The 16940-nt window shown below is 45.5% G+C and overlaps 1 protein-coding gene across 2 annotated transcripts in view; it reads right to left on the reverse strand.

Moving 5' to 3' along the window:
• Positions 1-10855, reverse strand: part of LOC143962140 (E3 ubiquitin/ISG15 ligase TRIM25-like) — a 54609-nt gene extending 43754 nt beyond the window's left edge. Inside the window, exons 1-2 of one of the 2 annotated variants that reach the window (XM_077471471.1) lie at positions 8885-10855; positions 6731-7585 (exon numbers count right to left, since the gene is read on the reverse strand). In XM_077471471.1, coding sequence (XP_077327597.1) covers positions 6731-7585; positions 8885-9585 — 1556 coding nt within the window. In that variant the 5' untranslated portion in view covers positions 9586-10855. Of the gene's footprint in view, positions 1-6069; positions 7586-8884 lie in introns of those variants that run through there. The other variant, XM_077471472.1, reaches the window with a different exon arrangement.
• Positions 10856-16940: the final 6085 nt, after the last annotated feature.

Genomic DNA, 16940 nt, shown 5'->3' on the forward strand with positions numbered 1-16940 from the left:
AAGTGAAAAAGTGTACAAAAATAATAGTACCAAAAGACTTTCCCCTTTTTCCCTTAAGTTTACAAACGTGTATCCTATATGTTGCATAGTATTTTCTCCCATCCCCTTCTAAATAGTGCATCACTAAATTTGTGTATCCTAGTATTATTTTTATTATTGTTCCCTTAACCCACCTTCCCATCCCATCTCTCCCACCTCCCCTTTTACCAAACTCCCCCTCCCACCCCCCTTGCCCCATAGGGCTACCCCCTAAAGGGTACATTTGTGGCCTTCTTACAACACTCCCACCACTCGCCCATATCAATCCTTACTGAGTGCTTTCACCCAAAATCTTCATCCACACATGGAAACCCTTTGTCCCCCACACAAATACCTACTTGTACTCCACACACCCTTACTGCTCAACCCCTGCCCCCCACCTGCATTATACACAATACCAAGTGCGAAAGTTTACAACAAGCTTACCCCTATTCCCACCCACCCCCCAAAAAATATATACCCCCGGATCCCTTAAAATCCACCTAGATGCCCTGTAATATGTATTTATAGGTCTTTTTTAATTTTATCTAACCATTGGGATGCTTCCTCTGGCGTGTTGAAAAAAAACGTCTTTCCTGTTGCAGTCACCCTTAGGCGAGCTGGATAGAGGAGTGCATACTCTAACTTATATTTAACCATTTCTCGTTTGACTGGTATGAATTCGGCTCTTCTTTTCTGGAGGTCAGGGGAAAAATCAGGATACAAAGAGACCCTAGCTCCCTTAAACCTAATATCTCCCCTCATTCTGGCCTCTCGCAGTAGGGACACTTTATCCTGGTAATTAAGGATCTTAAGCATTATAGGCCTAGGGCGCTCCCCCATATGGTGAATTTTTACCGGGGTACGATGTGCCCGTTCTATTGCAAACATTGGGGTAAATGTTGCCGCCCCAAAAAAATCTCAGAACCACCCCTCAAGAAAACCTATCAAATTAGTCCCCTCACAGTGTTCAGGGAGGCCTAACACCCTGATATTGTTTCTTCGATTCCTATTCTCCATCTCATCAAGTTTGTCCGCTTGTGTAACTATTGTAACTATTTTTTTAAGTGAATCAATTTCCAGCCTCACAGGCCTCAGCTCATCCTCCATCGCACCCATTCATTCCCCAAGCTCAGTAGTTCTTAGTATAGTCCTATTCAATTCCTGCCTCATAGACAATAGTTCCTCCTTTATATATCTTACCTGTTCATCAAAACTGGATATCGAATCTTTACATTCCTTAATTGCATTCAAGATGTCTCTTAATGTGGGCTCCTCCTCCAGGTTGCCTGCCATCGGTACATGAGAGCTACTTAGCGTTGTTTCCAGATTTATTGTTGCTAATGCAGATTTGCCTCCCCCCTCCCTTGTTACCCCCCAGTTTAGCAGCTGATATGGTGGGGTTGGCCAGAGACTGGCCTTGACTCCTTCTATCAGCAGCAGAGTTTTTGGTGTCTTTATTATGTAGATTTACCTGCTGAGAACTTAAATTGCTGGGTGAGGCTGGGCCAGAATGGGCGTAGCGCTCCAAATTTGCCGCTGCTAACGTTGCCGCCATTTGATTGGTTTTGTCCTTAGCGGCACGGGTGATTTGTTGACCCTCTGCAGGTGTTTGCTCCTCGGGGGATCTTTTTCTTGACATACTTAAATTAGATAGCCACGTACAAACCCACCTTGCAGGTAATCAACTCCCACTATCAACTGATCAAGCAGGAAAAATATATCACGTTCTAATATAAAAAAAAAAAAAAAGAGGGGGGGAAGGGAAGGGGCAAAAATATTGTAACGTCTCTCCTTGTGTAGATTACACTTACTCACTTATCAAAAAGGGGGCAATACTGATTTACATCTGACCTCCAGCCCCAGCAATGGGCCTGCCGCAACAGATTCACTGCTATAGCAACATGTTTGTATTTGTTTAAATCAGCATATATTCAAAATACAGCAGTTCCAGTCAGTAGTTTACTTCACTTCAATAGTAATTAAGAGCAAAAGGGAGAAGAGGCACTTATCTTGGTTGCTGGTTGCTGGTTCACAGCGTTCCATAAGTCCATGCAGGGCATCCAGGTCATCCAGATCTTCCTCTCTCCTCCCCAGAAGACTAAGCAGGCAGCGCTATTAATATAGTCTAGTCTCCAGTTCAATACCACTCGTCTCATAAGCCACTCTGACAGCTAGTCTGGAGGGGAGGCAAAGAGCAGCAAGCAGAGGGGGGAGAGCAGGGGAGAGGGAGCTCTACACAGGAGTCCCCTCTCACCTTCACAGCGCACGCCAGCCAACCCACCGCCCAAAGCCTAAGGTGCCGGACACGCCGCACGTTTCCGCGCACCAAGCTCTTGTGGAGGGAGAAGCGGTACAGCGCCACGGGAACCCAAGAGCCGCTCGAGGTCTCGCGAGATCCCCAGCGAGACTCTCAGCCCCTGCTCCGACAGCTCGCCAACCGCACACAGACAGCAACAATCCCTGTGCTCCAGCCACTATCAACCGAGATTGAAGATAGCAAACCGCAGCAGCTCAGTCTAATACAGTCAAATAATATGTGCCTGAGCATAAGCGCATGGGAGCCATGGCAGCACAGTATGCTAAAAGGCCATTAGGCAGCGTCAGGCAGCCTAGGGAAAATCAGAGCGGGGATATCAGAGAAGACAAGGCAACGAGGGGCAGAGCAGCACCATGCTCTCACTCCTCACACGTACTCACTCCCACCAACATCCGGCCACGCCCCCGACCCTGTGTTCCTTAGTCAAGCGGATGAAGTGCGTTGGCGCCTGCAGCCCCGCCGTCGCCGCCGACAGCCGTCGGCAGAACACCCGCCCCATCGGAATGATGCGGCACGCAAAATTCAGCTTACCCAGCAAGGACTGCAAGGTCTGTAACTGAACCTTCCGACGGCCCTGAATCTCACGAATGTCTCTTTGCAAGTCTACCAGTTTGTCCTCCGGCAGCCTGCACTCCATGGCCTCTGAATCAATCATGATGCCCAAAAAACTCAACACCCCCACTGGACCTTCGGTCTTTTCTGCCGCCAATGCTCGCGATGTACTGCAACGTGGACAAGAGAATCGCACACACAGCGGAGGCGCGGGGACCAATGCAGAGAAAATCATCCAAATAGTGAATGATTGATTCAAGGCCAGAGACATCCCTCACCACCCACTCCAGAAACGAGCTAAACTGCTCAAAAACAGAGCACGAAATGGAGCAGCCCATAGGCAAACACTTGTCCACGTAGAACTGCTCCCTCCAGTGACAACCCAACAAGCGAAAGCTGTCCGGGTGCACCGGAAGCAACCGAAAAGCCGACTCGACATCCGCTTTGGCCATGAGCGCCCCCCGGCCGTACCGGCGAACCCACCGGACAGCCACGTCGAACGACGTATAGGACACCGTGCAGATTTCGGGGTCAATGAAATCATTGACCGACCCACCCTTGGGAAAAGATAAGTGGTGTATGAGCCGAAATTTTCCCGGCTCCTTCTTGGGGACAATCCCCAGCGGAGACACCACCAGATCCTCCCATGGCTTCCCCACAAACGCCCCCCCATGCGACCCAGGGCCACCTCCTTTCCCAATTTTTCATCCACCACTGCTGGGTGCAGCAAGGCTGACCGCAGGTTCCTGGCCACCGGCGGAACTACCCGCAGGTCGCAAGGTATCCGGAAACTATCCCTGAAACTCCCCGCCAACAGCCCGGCCGCCACCCTGTCGGGATACTTACTTAGGAAAGGAAGCATCCTTTCCACCCTCACCGGCGTCCTCCCTCTTGTTCGCAGCGTCGCCGGGATGTTTTCCTTTCCTAAAGCACCGAGACAACGCGTGGGCCCCCCCGCAGCCGGAACATTCGTGCTTGAATCTGAACGCCCCCCCGTACTTGCAGGCGCCCTCATTGAATTGCCAGCACACTCCCCACTTCTTTCCGGCCGACAGTCCTGAGGAGGGTGTACCCCCGGCCCCCCCCTGAAAAAACTGGGGCGGGGCCCGGGCTGAGGACATGAGCCTCATCCAGAGGCTGATGTCCTTGTGATCCCAGCGCAACTCCGGTCACACCGCCTTCCGCTGCCGAAACTGCTCGTCGTACCGGAGCCATGCCACCCCCCCATAAACCCGGTGGGCTTCCCCTATGGCGTCCATATAGCAAAACAACGCCGAGCAGTGCTCGGGGTTCTTTTCACCAATGACGCTCGCCAAAATCCCAAACGCTTGCAACCAATTCGCAAACGTCCGCGGGATCAAACGGTAGCGCCTCTTCTCCTCGTCATCTTTCTTGGAGTCATTGGGCTTGACCCGATCCAAGTTAAACTTTTCTAACGGGAGCAGCGAGAATATCTCCACATAATCACCCTTAGCGATCTTCTCCCTGACTTCCGACTTTAAGTGTGCTCCGAGCGGGCCCTCGAAGCAGACATACACTTCACACCTGGCCGCATCACCAATCCGCACCACATCCGTCCGCGCGACCGGAACCTCCCCCTTATCGCCGGCAGTCACCACCGTCCCCGCGGCCGCAGGTACCGGGGATTCCACACCCGCCGACGGCGTGACCACAGCCGCCCCCTCGACCGCACCCGCCATCCACGGCGCCGCCAGGGCCGGAGTGCCCTGACCCCCCCAAACCTATCCACCAACGACCGCAGCCCCTCCAACAGACCCTGCATAGTAGCCGCGGGCCCCGGAACCGGAAGGCCCGACCCCGGCCGCTCAGCACCCCCCAGAGGCACCACCGGTGCCACCGTCCCGATACCCCTCGTACCGCCCCCAGCAACCCCTGCAATGCATCATTTAAATCAAGTGAAACAGACTTACCGGGCCGACCAGGAACTCGTCCCACAGCTGCACTGCCGCTCTCCACCGCCGGGGCCGCCTCTTCAGCATCCGTGGACAGCTCCCCCTCCGACCGGTCACCAGCGGCATGGTCCGTCAAGTCTTGAAGCCCCCTGGGCGATCCCCCCCAGAGGCTGCAGAAATCGGGTGGTTGAGAAGTACGTTCCCCACAGGGGCCTTGCTCCGCGACTGGCGGCGGGAACCAGACCGGGGGCGCCCCCCCGTACCACCCGTGGGCGTCTGCCATCTCCCGCCGTCCGCCGACAGGCCGCCATCCATGCTGCGTGTCCCCACCCCCGACCGGGGCTGCCGGGACACCGGATCATCCCCTCCGTCTGCCATGTGTGTGCCACACGCCGTCCCCCTGCTAGTGCCGGGCCCCCCAGGGGGATCCCCCACGCGACGGGATGCCGGGCTGGATGGCGGGGAGCCGGCGCCATTGCGGCCCGTGGCCCCGCCCCCCGGGGTGGGCTGGCGGCGGGCCGACCGCCCAGGGCCCCGAGAATCCTTATTTCGCTTCTTAGCCGGGGGCACAACCTGTCCCCCCCCGGGCTCCGCCGATCACGAGGTGGCCGGGGGGCGGGGCCTGGCAAGAAGCGCGCCGGAGGCCGAGACCTCCGAGCCCGCAGCACAGGCTCCCCGCTGGCAGTCCCTTCTCCTCTGTCCCCCATCAAGCCCGCCACTTGCCTCGTTAGCCATGCTGATCCCCTCACCACCGCCTGCTCTCTCAGCCGCTCGAGTACTGCATCGATCGCCGCCATGTCGAAAAACAACGGAGGAGCAGTGGCAAACCTGCCTCCTCCAAGTCTACTCCTCGTGACTGTCTTCCGCACTGTCTCCGCCCCCCTTTAAATAAATATCCTCCCCCGTTGCTCCATACACTCTGTGCCTATCCAGATATCCCCTGGGTTCCCCTGGCACCCGGTCATGCCCGCCCCTCCATTACCCCTCCCCTTCGGGCGGGTCATTGCGGGGCTCACTGTATGGACTGTGGATATATGTTGTTCTCTAGCATCTAATTGGGAATTTATTATTTATTAACTTTTTGCAATTGTCTTATGATCATTATTGTATGGTGACAGATTGTCTATCACTTTAGTCGTTTATGATTATTAAGTTTTACACTTTTTTGTAATTAATGTTTATATTTCAGCGCCCCTATCATTACCATAATTATTGCAGCTTACCAATCCTTAGATGTGGTGGCTGCATTCCTTTTCTGTTTTTACCTTTATTTTCCCCTGGTGATCCTGCCAGTAACACACTTCCTGTCTTAGGGCGGCTCCTCTATCTATGGAGGGGCAGTGGAGACCCCCTTGGACAGCAGCCTTGTCTGGAGAGGGGGGTGTTGGACGGACTAGTAGATTTAGATGGACTTTACATAAGTGACTAACAAATTAAAGGAGAACTCCAGATAACACTTTATAAGCCGTTACACCAACATTTGTGTCTCCATTTGGGATAAAGGTTTTACATCAATGACTAAAAGCTGACCATTGTAAGCACCCCTGTCAGTGGTGAATGGTTTGTCCCAACCCTCTAACTGCCACTTTTGCGGGACAGGTTGGTCTGTTATAGGAAGTTGGGAAATAACAGCAGAACCAACAGGTAAAAGAACAAAATTCCAGGAGGACTCCGAAAAAACAAAGACTGCTGTGTTCATGTCAGTGACAGACGCCGTCATATCCGTCATTTTATATTTTGTCTTTACTACCACTTTATAAGTTCTTACATTACACACAGCCAGGGAACTAGTATTTTCAGAAGGAGGCCCTCAGACTTTTCCCAGGAGCCACAACTTCCTCCAATCATTGGCTGATCAATGAACCAATCCCACCAACCGTCCACTGTGATGTCACCAGACTGTGGGCAGAGTTCTCACATCTCCCACCTCCCCCCACATATCTTTATACAACCTCCCCATACACGTATCCCAGCATGGAGGGGCTCAGTGAAGGTGGTGGTGAAGGTGTGGAGGTGTCGGATCGGGTCACACAGATCATAAAAGGAGATCCGCCCGGCCTCATAATCCAGATATATCCTGACTCTGTTACTGGAGGGATTGGGGGGTAAGAAGATCACTTTATTGTCATGTATCACCTTATACTGATTATTACACCTGTCCAATCCCCAGGACTTCTTATTACATCCAATCTCTGACTCCTCCCCTCCCCTCTCTATACTGGGGTAACACATCCCGACTGTGCACCAATCTGACCCCCCGACATCCACTTCCCAGTAATGTCTCCCTGAGGAGAAACTCCGACTGCTCATCACCTGAGAATCCTGGAATCTCTCTGGTGTTTCTGGGAGATTCTGCTCTATATATGACCTGGATACAGTTTTCCTGTCATCTGATATCTGTAGATAATTATTAGCTGTGTTTCCATCCAGTAATATGTCTGCAGCTCCCTGTATATAGAAGTATACATTTACCCTTCTTATTATATCAGATAAACCTGTGTGTAAGACCCCCACCACATCCAGACCCCCTCCATCATGGAGGAGCTCCTCATGTCTCTCTCTGTCCTCATTATCTCCATCCTCAGTATCACACAAGTCACCTGTGTCTGATTCCTGTAAGACAGTCAGTGGATCCGTCACGTTACACAGCTCCTCAATGTGACGCAACTTCCTGGACAGCTCCTCCTTCTTTATTTCCAGATCCCGGATGGAGATGGAGATCCGCTCTGCCCTCTCGGAGATATCCCTCAGGGCTCTCTTCTCCAGGTCTTCCAGACGTCCCCTATGATTAGACATGTGCAATTCATTTAATTCTCAATTCGTTTATTAGCGAATTTTGACAAATTTGTCAATTCTGAAATTTCCAATTTTCCAAACTTTTGAATTTCTGAGTTTCTGAAATTTAGAATTTCCAAGTTTCCGAATTTCCGTGTTTCGAATTTCCAAACTTTCCGAAATTTTTAATTTTCTGAAATTTGGAATTCAGAAATTGGAAAATTAAAAATTTGGGAAATTTGAGATTTTCGGAAAATTTAGATTTTCAAAATTAGAATTCGGAAATTCTAAATTTTGGAAAATTCAGAAATTCAAAAATTCTAAATTTCATAAATTTGAAAATTCTAAAATTAGTCAATTTGAAAATTTACAAATGTGAAGATTCAAAAAGAAGAATGAATATCTGAAAATTCAAAAATGTGTAAATTTGAAAATTCAAAAATAGGAATGAAAATCAGAAAATTTTAAAATTTGTAAATTTAAAAATTCAAGAATGAAAATCAGAAAATTCCAAAATGTGTATATTTGAAAATTCAAAAATAAGAATAAAAATCTGAAAATTCTAAATAATGAAAATCTGAAAGTTTAAAAACCCATAAATCTGAAATAAAAATGAAACAATAATAAATATTAAATTATAGGTATTGGAATTTTCTTTCAAATTTGGCTGTTAGTGAATGTAATGAATATTAATGTATCCAAAGTTAAAAATTATCTGAAATAACTAATCTAAACAAAAGGATAGTAATGATCTAATAATAATAAATAACAATAATAATAACAAAACCTTAATATTATTCATTATTAATTTATTCCATTCCATTTGTTTAGATGCTGCATTCTTTATTTCGGATAATTCATAACTTCAGATACAATTGTATTTGTTACATTCACTAATAGCTAAATTTGAAAATAAATTCCAAAACCTATAATTTAATGCTTAGTTAATATTTCAAATTTTACAGATTTTCTTGCTTTTTTTAATATTTTCACATTTTTAGATTTTCACATTTTTAAAATATAAAATTTGTATATCAGAAAATTCTAAATTCGGAAATTGGAAAATTCAGAATTTGGCAAATTCGTAAATTAGAAAATTCGGAATTTGGAAAATTTGGAAATTCGAAAACTTGAATATTCGGAAATTTGAAATTCAAACTTCAGAAAGCTGGAAATTCAAAAATTTGAAAGTCAGAATTTTCTGATTTCTGAATTTCCGAATTTTCAAATTTCCAAATTTCCAAAAAAAAAGCAAAAAAAGAATGAAAAGAAAACAAATGCATTTTTTGTCAGTGCACATGTCTACCTGAGATCTCTAAACAGAGCAGTGACTCTCTCGGTGTCACCGGCTGTTCCTTCTTCTACTTTCCTCCGGTGTTCCTGCAGACTCTGGACTCTTTCCTCCGTCTTCTCTCTCTTTGTCAGAAGTTTCTGCAGAACATTCCTCAGTGTCTCCTTCTTCTTCTTAGAAGCCTCATCCAGTGTCTCCACCTGGTGTCCCCGATGTTCTCCAGCCAAACTGCAGGACACACAGATACAGGTGTTATCTTTGGTGCAAAAATACTTCAAAACCTCCTTATGGACGGAGCATTTCCTGCTCTCCATGGACAAGGAGGGGTCACATAAGACGTGTTCTGGGGACTTTTTGTGGACTTTCAGGTGTTTATCACACAGAGAAACCTCACAGTGCAGACAGGATCTAACAGCAGGTACAGGATAGTCCACACAGTGAGTACAGAAGACCCCGGACTCCTCCTGATTTGGCTGAGTAGACAGGAAAGTCTCTGCTATGTTACGTAGTGTTATGTTCCTGTGCAGTGCAGGACGACTCCTGGATCTTTTTCTGCATACAGGACAGGAATATCCTCCAGACCCCCCCTGTGTATCCAGCGCACGATCAATACAGACCCGGCAGAAGTTGTGACCACAACTCAGCATTACAGGATCCGTATAAATGTTCAGACAGACGAAACATTTCAACTCAGCTCTCAGATCACCAGACGCCATCGCTGACAGCAGAAGAGAAAGAAACTGAAAGTCTCTGACACCGGAGAGTAATGTGGATGGGGGAGGGGTGACATCCTCCTACACAGGGTGAGGCTGAGCTCAGCTCTCTGATGACTTAGAAACATTTCAATGTCAGATTAGGAGACGCCCCATGACTGTGTACATTTACACTTATAAACATCTATTTAACCCCTTGAGGGCCACCATGACATACTTTTCTTCCAACATTTGTACCCACAGACCACATCGGGGTGCAGCACCTGGGGGTGGGGCACATTTTTCTGGCAGCAAGCCTGTTATACACCCAGAGCTGAAGAGAAGACCGTGGAGTCTAATCAAGTCTTCATCCTCCTCCTCCTCTGTCTTCCAGGATCAGGATAGCTTGAAGTCATCAGTAGCTGCTAAAGCTCCCTGTTCTTCCTCCTCATCCACAGATACTCCTGTCATTGCCCCACCAATTGGCATGGAGAAGTCATCTGAGATATTTCAGCACAGTGTCAGTCACTTGCTCCATGAGGATGCACAGCAATTAATGAACGGCGAGGTTGGGGAGGAGACCAATGGGAGCATAGAGGGGGGTGACATAAGGCAGGATCAACCAATTGCCACCAATGTTCCTGCAGCTGAGACCTACTGCCACGTTGGAAAACATAAAAGAACATAGGCGCTCAGTAAATCAATGTAAATTTCATAACTCAAAAGGTTTGAAATATTAAAATAAAATTCATATACAAATATATATAAAGATATTGCCTAATTCTGACTTTTTTTAAAAAACTTACCGGGAGAAATGAATAAAAAGTCTATAAAGATACTTATAAATGTCCAATCAGTCCCAGGGAGAGGAAATTCTTGCTGGACAGGCAGGCAATAATATATGCTCTTTCACTGAAGGCTGCTGATCTTAGAGTGAAGCCGACTCAATCACATAGAAGAAAACAAGTAGAAAAGCGCCACTTAGTAAAATAAGCTTTAATTCATTAACCACTTGCTTACCGGGCACTTAAACCCCCCTCCTGCCCAGACCAATTTTCAGCTTTCAGCGCTGATGCACTTTGAATGACAATTGCGCGGTCATACAACACTGTACCCAAATGAAATTTTTATCATTTTTTTTCCCACAAATAGAGCTTTCTTTTGGTGGTATTTAATTACAGCTGGGAGTTTTATTTTTTGCTAAACAAACAAAAAAAGATGCAAAAAAAAATCATGTTTAATAGTTTGTTATAAAATTTTGCAAACAGGTCATTTTTCTCCTTCATTGAAGTGCGCTGATGAGGCGGCACTGATAGGCTGCACTGGTTGGGCACTGATAGGCTGCATTGGTGGGCACTGATAGGCTGCACTGGTTGGGCACTGATAGGCTGCATTGGTGGGCACTGATAGGCTGCACTGGTGGGCACTGATAGGCATAGTTAAGGCGGCACTAATATGCACAGATAAGGCGGCACCGATGGGCACAGATAAGGCGGCACTGATGGGCAAAGATGGGCACAGATAAGATGGCACGGATGGGTGGCAAAGATGGGTGGCACGGATGGGTGGCACTAAGGGGCACTGATAGGTACCACTGATAGATGGGACTGATGGGCACTGATAGGTGGCACTGATAGGTGGCTCTGATAGGTGGCACTGCTAGGCACTGATGGGCGGCACTGCTGGGTACTGATGGGCACTGGTAGATGACACTGATGGGCACAGATGAGTGGCACTGGGGTGCAGCACCTTTGTTGAGGCAGATTGTGGGCACTGCTGGGTGGCACTGTGGGCACTGCTGGGTGGCACTGCTGGGTGGCACTGTGGGCACTGCTGGGTGGCACGGTGGGCACTGCTGGGTGGCACTGACAGGGGGGGACACATTTTTTGTTGATGTGGCACTGGCAAGGGGCAGGTGGGCAATGGCAGGGGGCAGGTGGGCACTGGCCGGTGATCGGCTCTTTTTTTTCTCCTCGCGCTGTCAGCGTGAGGAGGAATAATAGCCGATTACCAGCTCCGTTGTATCACATGATCAGCTGTCATTGGCTGACAGCTGATCACGTGATAAGGGGTCGGGATCGACCCCTTGCTCGGATCAGTGATCAGGCGAGTCTCATAGACTCGCCGATCACAGAGCGCGCCGCAGGGGGCGCGCAGGCCGCTCGTGCACGGGACGACGTCAATAGACGTAGTCCCGGCAAAGGAGATCGGCGCTGTAGCCGTCATTCGGCTATAGCGCGGGTCTCAAGTGGTTAAATATCAAGTTTCTGTCACTTACATTTACCGAACAGAAAGCTGGGGATAAACAAAGTCAAGTTCTGTGGTCCTCAGCATGTCCTTAAAGCATCCAAAAAAATCAATCGGAGCCCCTAGTGTTGATTGCGAGACGCTGGGGAAGAACCCAGCTGTGTCACGCTGCTGACCGACTGCAGAGCAGCTCACGGAGACAGCGTGTGACGTCACAGGTACAAGGGAACACACACCGTGTTTCTGAGCATGCGCAGGTTCCGTACGGAGCCAGCGCGCTCCTGTGTCAAGTGTAGAAAAAGAAGGGAGCAGAGTGACAGCTATTAAATACCTGCATTCATTAGACAAACAACGGTGTATAGTTTGGGCCAAAAAGGTTTAAGAAAAACTAATGCTGGCCATATCAAATAAAGAAAATACAGTGTTGCCATGTCAAATGATAAATCAGCTCATAAATAAATAACCTCTTAGCATTATGCTCTTGATCTTGCAAGCATCTTGACATGAACCACTGTATGAAAATTAAAAAATACTAATAATAAAGATAATAATGAGAATAATTAATCAAATAAATAAATAAATGATAGAACCAAAAAAATCTATAATAATTAGTATGAAATTAATAAAAAAAAATAAAAAAATAGAAAAAATAAAAATAAAAACTAAAAATAATAATAAATAGAAAAAAATAGAAATAAAAAATATATATAATAAAAATAATAATTAATAAAAGAAAAACATTAACAAATAATCTTTACAGAAAATGTGTCTTTATTGGCTATATCCACGATAAGGAGTCACAAGATAGTGTGTGTCTCAATTTCCTCGTTAAGGCCATTAGGGTCAAGCGTATCCAAAGTAAAAATCCAGAACGTTTCACGCTCTCACACAATTTCCAGAAACATTCTGCTTCAGAGATGTCACCAGGTATGGATTCAATCACCCATACCTGGAGGCCCAACGTGGACTGATTATGAAACTCTAGAAAGTGTCGTGGCACACTGTGTTTATCACTCCCTAATTCTGTGAGCCAGCGATGCTTGCCAAAGCGTTGTCTGAGGGGACAGATAGTACGGCCCACATATAGCATTTTACACGGACACATCAAGCAATAAACAACATAGTCGCTAGAGCAATTATGAAATTGATTAAAATGATGGGTTATTCCTTTATGGGTAAACATTTTTGGCCATGGTTAACAGATTGACAAGTTTTACAGAGAGGCTTATTACACCTATACATCCCTTTAAGTGGAATAAGACACCGAGGATTTGTGTCATGTTTATATTTCAATTTACTGGGGGAAATCTTCTTCTTAAGTGTGGGGGCCCTTCTATAGGTGACCTTGGGTCCATCTCCCAATGTGGAGCTCAGATGAGGATCTTGTTTCAAAATACTCCAATGTTTTTTAAGGATATTTTCCATTCTTTTATATTGTCTGTGAAACCCTGTAATAAAACGCACAGTAGATTCTACTTGGGGTTTGGCCACCTTGGACTTCTTCCCCGAGAGGAAGGTGCTGTAAGTGTGTTCTACTAGCTGTGAAGGATAGTCTTTCTCAATGAACTTTTCTTTGAGAGATACACTCTGTGCTATATAATCACAATCCCTGGTGCAGTTCTGTCTCAATCTACAGAACTGCTCTTTGGGGATATTGTCCAACCATACAGGGTGATGGCAACTGTCATAATGCAAGTATGAATTGCCAGCAGTTGGTTTGGTATCATTTCGAGCAAAGATGCTGTTACCGTCATGATTGAGTTTGAGATTGAGAAAAGCTAAGCTCTCTTTATTCCAAACCGCAGAAAAGGAAAGGCCCATATTATTGGTATTGCAATTGTTGGTTCTTAGATCCTATACATGCTAAAGAGTGGGAGGGGATAGCCGAATTCTGTACTGCTAAGTGGTCGGAAGTTATAGTGAGTCAGAGACATATAAAATACAATGAAGTGGCCCACCGTGTACAGATATTATCTTCTGAAATTGCTGTTTATCATTTAAAGGTTCCGCCCACTTGGTTAGAAACTCTGAAAAGGAATACTAAAAATAAAGAAAATAAACTTATTGAGGTTAAACTCAAAAAATTCTATAGAGATATAGAGGATTATTCCTAGAATAAAGTGTTTTCGTGGAAGGAGAATAACTCTATACCCCCTCTTATGGCAGTTCATCCATTTTCCAATGTACCTGTGAAAAAGAATAGGTCCAAACAAAATAGATTACATCCAGTTCCCATACATAATATGGGCCACTCTCCTTTTCCTAGGGTTGTAGGGTTGATTCAAATGAACAGAGTGCTAGTTCATTACCCAAAAGGATATGGCCGAATGAACAGAGAGCTAGCCCCTTACCCCAAAGGACACGACCATCAAGTAGACACAGAATAAAAGGTGTGCCCAAAGGGAAACCGAATAAGGACACATCTAATATTAATAAAGCTACCTCTCTGGTGGGAGCCAATGTTGTTACCGCGGTAGCCATTGAACCTGTTCCTATGTCCTCTGGGACAGCACTTATAGATCCGACACCTGTTGATCTTGTTTCTTCTTGTTCTAATTCAGTATCTTTGAATTTGCTACCAAATACTACCCTGTCAGCTGATAAAAGCGAAAGTTCTGTCCCGAATACCTCTTCATTTGATCTCCTGGTTGGTGATTTTAATAAAGGCGAAATACCGCCTTATACCACTTCCCTGTCTTTTTCTCCTTTTTTAGACAGGGGCTCACACCCAAAACATTGATTAAAAAGAAAACACATAGACGAGGATGTAGAGGCGGACGGGGAAAATACCAATCTAAGTGCCAAAGTTCTGAAACGATAAAATTATTTAATCTATCATACTATGAGTTAACTAGTGAGGATGTTTCATTGCTGAGTAGAGGCTTGACTTTTTCTCCTACAACGCATCCAAATTCTTTTTTATTGTTCAACAAATTTATAAGAAATCTTACCCTTAAAAGGTTTTTTCACATTCAATCAATGAAAAATGAGGGATTGGAAGTAATTCTCCCTTCTTCAAATTCCGTTATTGATTCAATAGAACTAGATTCAGAAAATGAGACTGACAGTACCATTAGCGTTTATGAGTGTCATCCTGATCTGGAGGAATCGCCTATTGACCCAGATTGGGAATTGTTCACTCAACACTTCCAAACATCTCCCCCCCCGATAGTACACACTCAGTTAAAACCGAGACCATCATTTTACCCCACTAAGTCAAAGGGTCCATATTTAGAGGCTTTTTACAGGGTCATCACTGCTGATCTTCAAAAATGATGTCAAAAGTCAACAAGCAAACAAAAATATTGTGCTCAAAATCTTACGTCTGGAGAAAAATCCTCGCTTAAAACGGTTTCTAGATAATCCAGATCTTGTTATAAAATCAGCGGATAAAGGAGGAGGGATCATCATTCAAGATCGTGTTTCTTATGTGGCCGAGGCAACTAAAACATACAAGAAATTACCTAGTGACCCCTCTTCCCTCTTTCCACATTGAGGCTGAAACGCTAATTTCGAAAGCCATTATTGATCAAATTGTTGATAAAAGGAGGCAGCTTTTTTGCGCAAAGAATTTTATAGTACCCCGTATTTTTACCATCTGCCTAAAATCATAAGGATGCGTCACCCCCCCCCCCCCCCCCCGGCAGACCAATGGTGGCATCAATGAATAGCGTTAGTAGTGGTTTCTCCCTATATATTGATTCTTTTCTACAACTTTTGGCTCAAGGCCTGACATCATATATACGGGACTCCATACATTTGTTAGACCTTTTGTCTCCTTATACCTGGAATGAAAACTATTCATGGTTGTCCCTTGATGTGAACTCTCTTTATACATCTATTCCACATGATGTGGGTTTACGAGCTGTACAACACTTTCTAAATCTGGACCCTCAACTTAACACTAGACAGGCCTCATTCATCTTGGAGGCTACTTCATTTTGCCTCACTCATAATTATTTTCAATTTCAGGCCCAATTTTACCTACAGACCCATGGTACAGCTATGGGTGCTAATTTTGCACCCTCCTACGCTAATCTTACCATGGGCCTGTGGGAGAATCAGTACATATGGAGCAATAATCCCTTTGCTCAATATGTGGTGTTCTTTGGCCGGTATATAGACGATATCATAATTATCTGGGATGGTACTCCACCCCAGGTTGCTGATTTCGTCTCCCATTGCAATACCAATAATATGGGCCTTTCCTTTTCTGCGGTTTGGAATAAAGAGAGCTTATTAGCTTTTCTCAATCTTGAACTCAATCATGACGGTAACAGCATCTTTGCTCGAAATTATATGAAATTAATGAAATTATAATTCGTTTTTTGTTCTATCATTTAATTATTTATTCAATTCATTATTCTCATTATTATTTTTATTATTAGTATTTTTTAATTTTCATACAGTGGTTTATGTCAAGATTCTTGCATGATCAAGAGCATAATGCTAAGAGGTTATTTATTTATTTACTTATGAGCTGATTTACCATTTGACATGGCAACACTGTATTTTTATGTTGATTTGGCCAGCATTCGTTTTTCTTAAACCTTTTTGGCCCAAACTATACACCGTTGTTTGTCTAATGAATGCAGGTATTTAATAGCCGTCACTCCCTTCCCTTCTTTTTCTACACTTGACAAAGGAGCACTCTGGCTCCATACGGAACCCGCGCATGCTCAGAAATGCGTTGTGTGTTCTCTTGTACCTGTGACGTCACACGCTGTCTCTGTGAGCCGCTCTGCAATCGGTCAGCAGCGAGACACAGCTGGGTTCTCCCCCAGCGTTTCGCCATCAACACTAGGGGCTCTGATTGATTTTTTGGACGCTTTGAGGCATGCTGAGGACCACAGGACTTGACTATGTTTATGCCCAGCTTTCTGTTTTGGTAAATGTAAGTGACAGAAACTTGATATTTAATGAATTAAAGCTTATTTTACTAAGTGGAGCTTTTCTACTTGTTTTCTACTGCCACGTTGGCTCCAGTTCTGAGTAACGGGGAAGTGATAATAAGGTCTAAGCAAGTGCAGAGCAGAAAAATGGTACGTTTACTACTTTTGTTTTGTTATTCGCTTTTGGAATTTTTGGAACGATTACTATTCAAATTGGTCGAAAATTGATCGACTGACCTG

This window comes from Lithobates pipiens, unplaced genomic scaffold (genome assembly GCF_037356315.1).
Source record: "Lithobates pipiens isolate NorthernLeopardFrog02 unplaced genomic scaffold, aLitPip1_a1.2 Scaffold_8, whole genome shotgun sequence".
Taxonomy (NCBI): domain Eukaryota; kingdom Metazoa; phylum Chordata; class Amphibia; order Anura; family Ranidae; genus Lithobates; species Lithobates pipiens.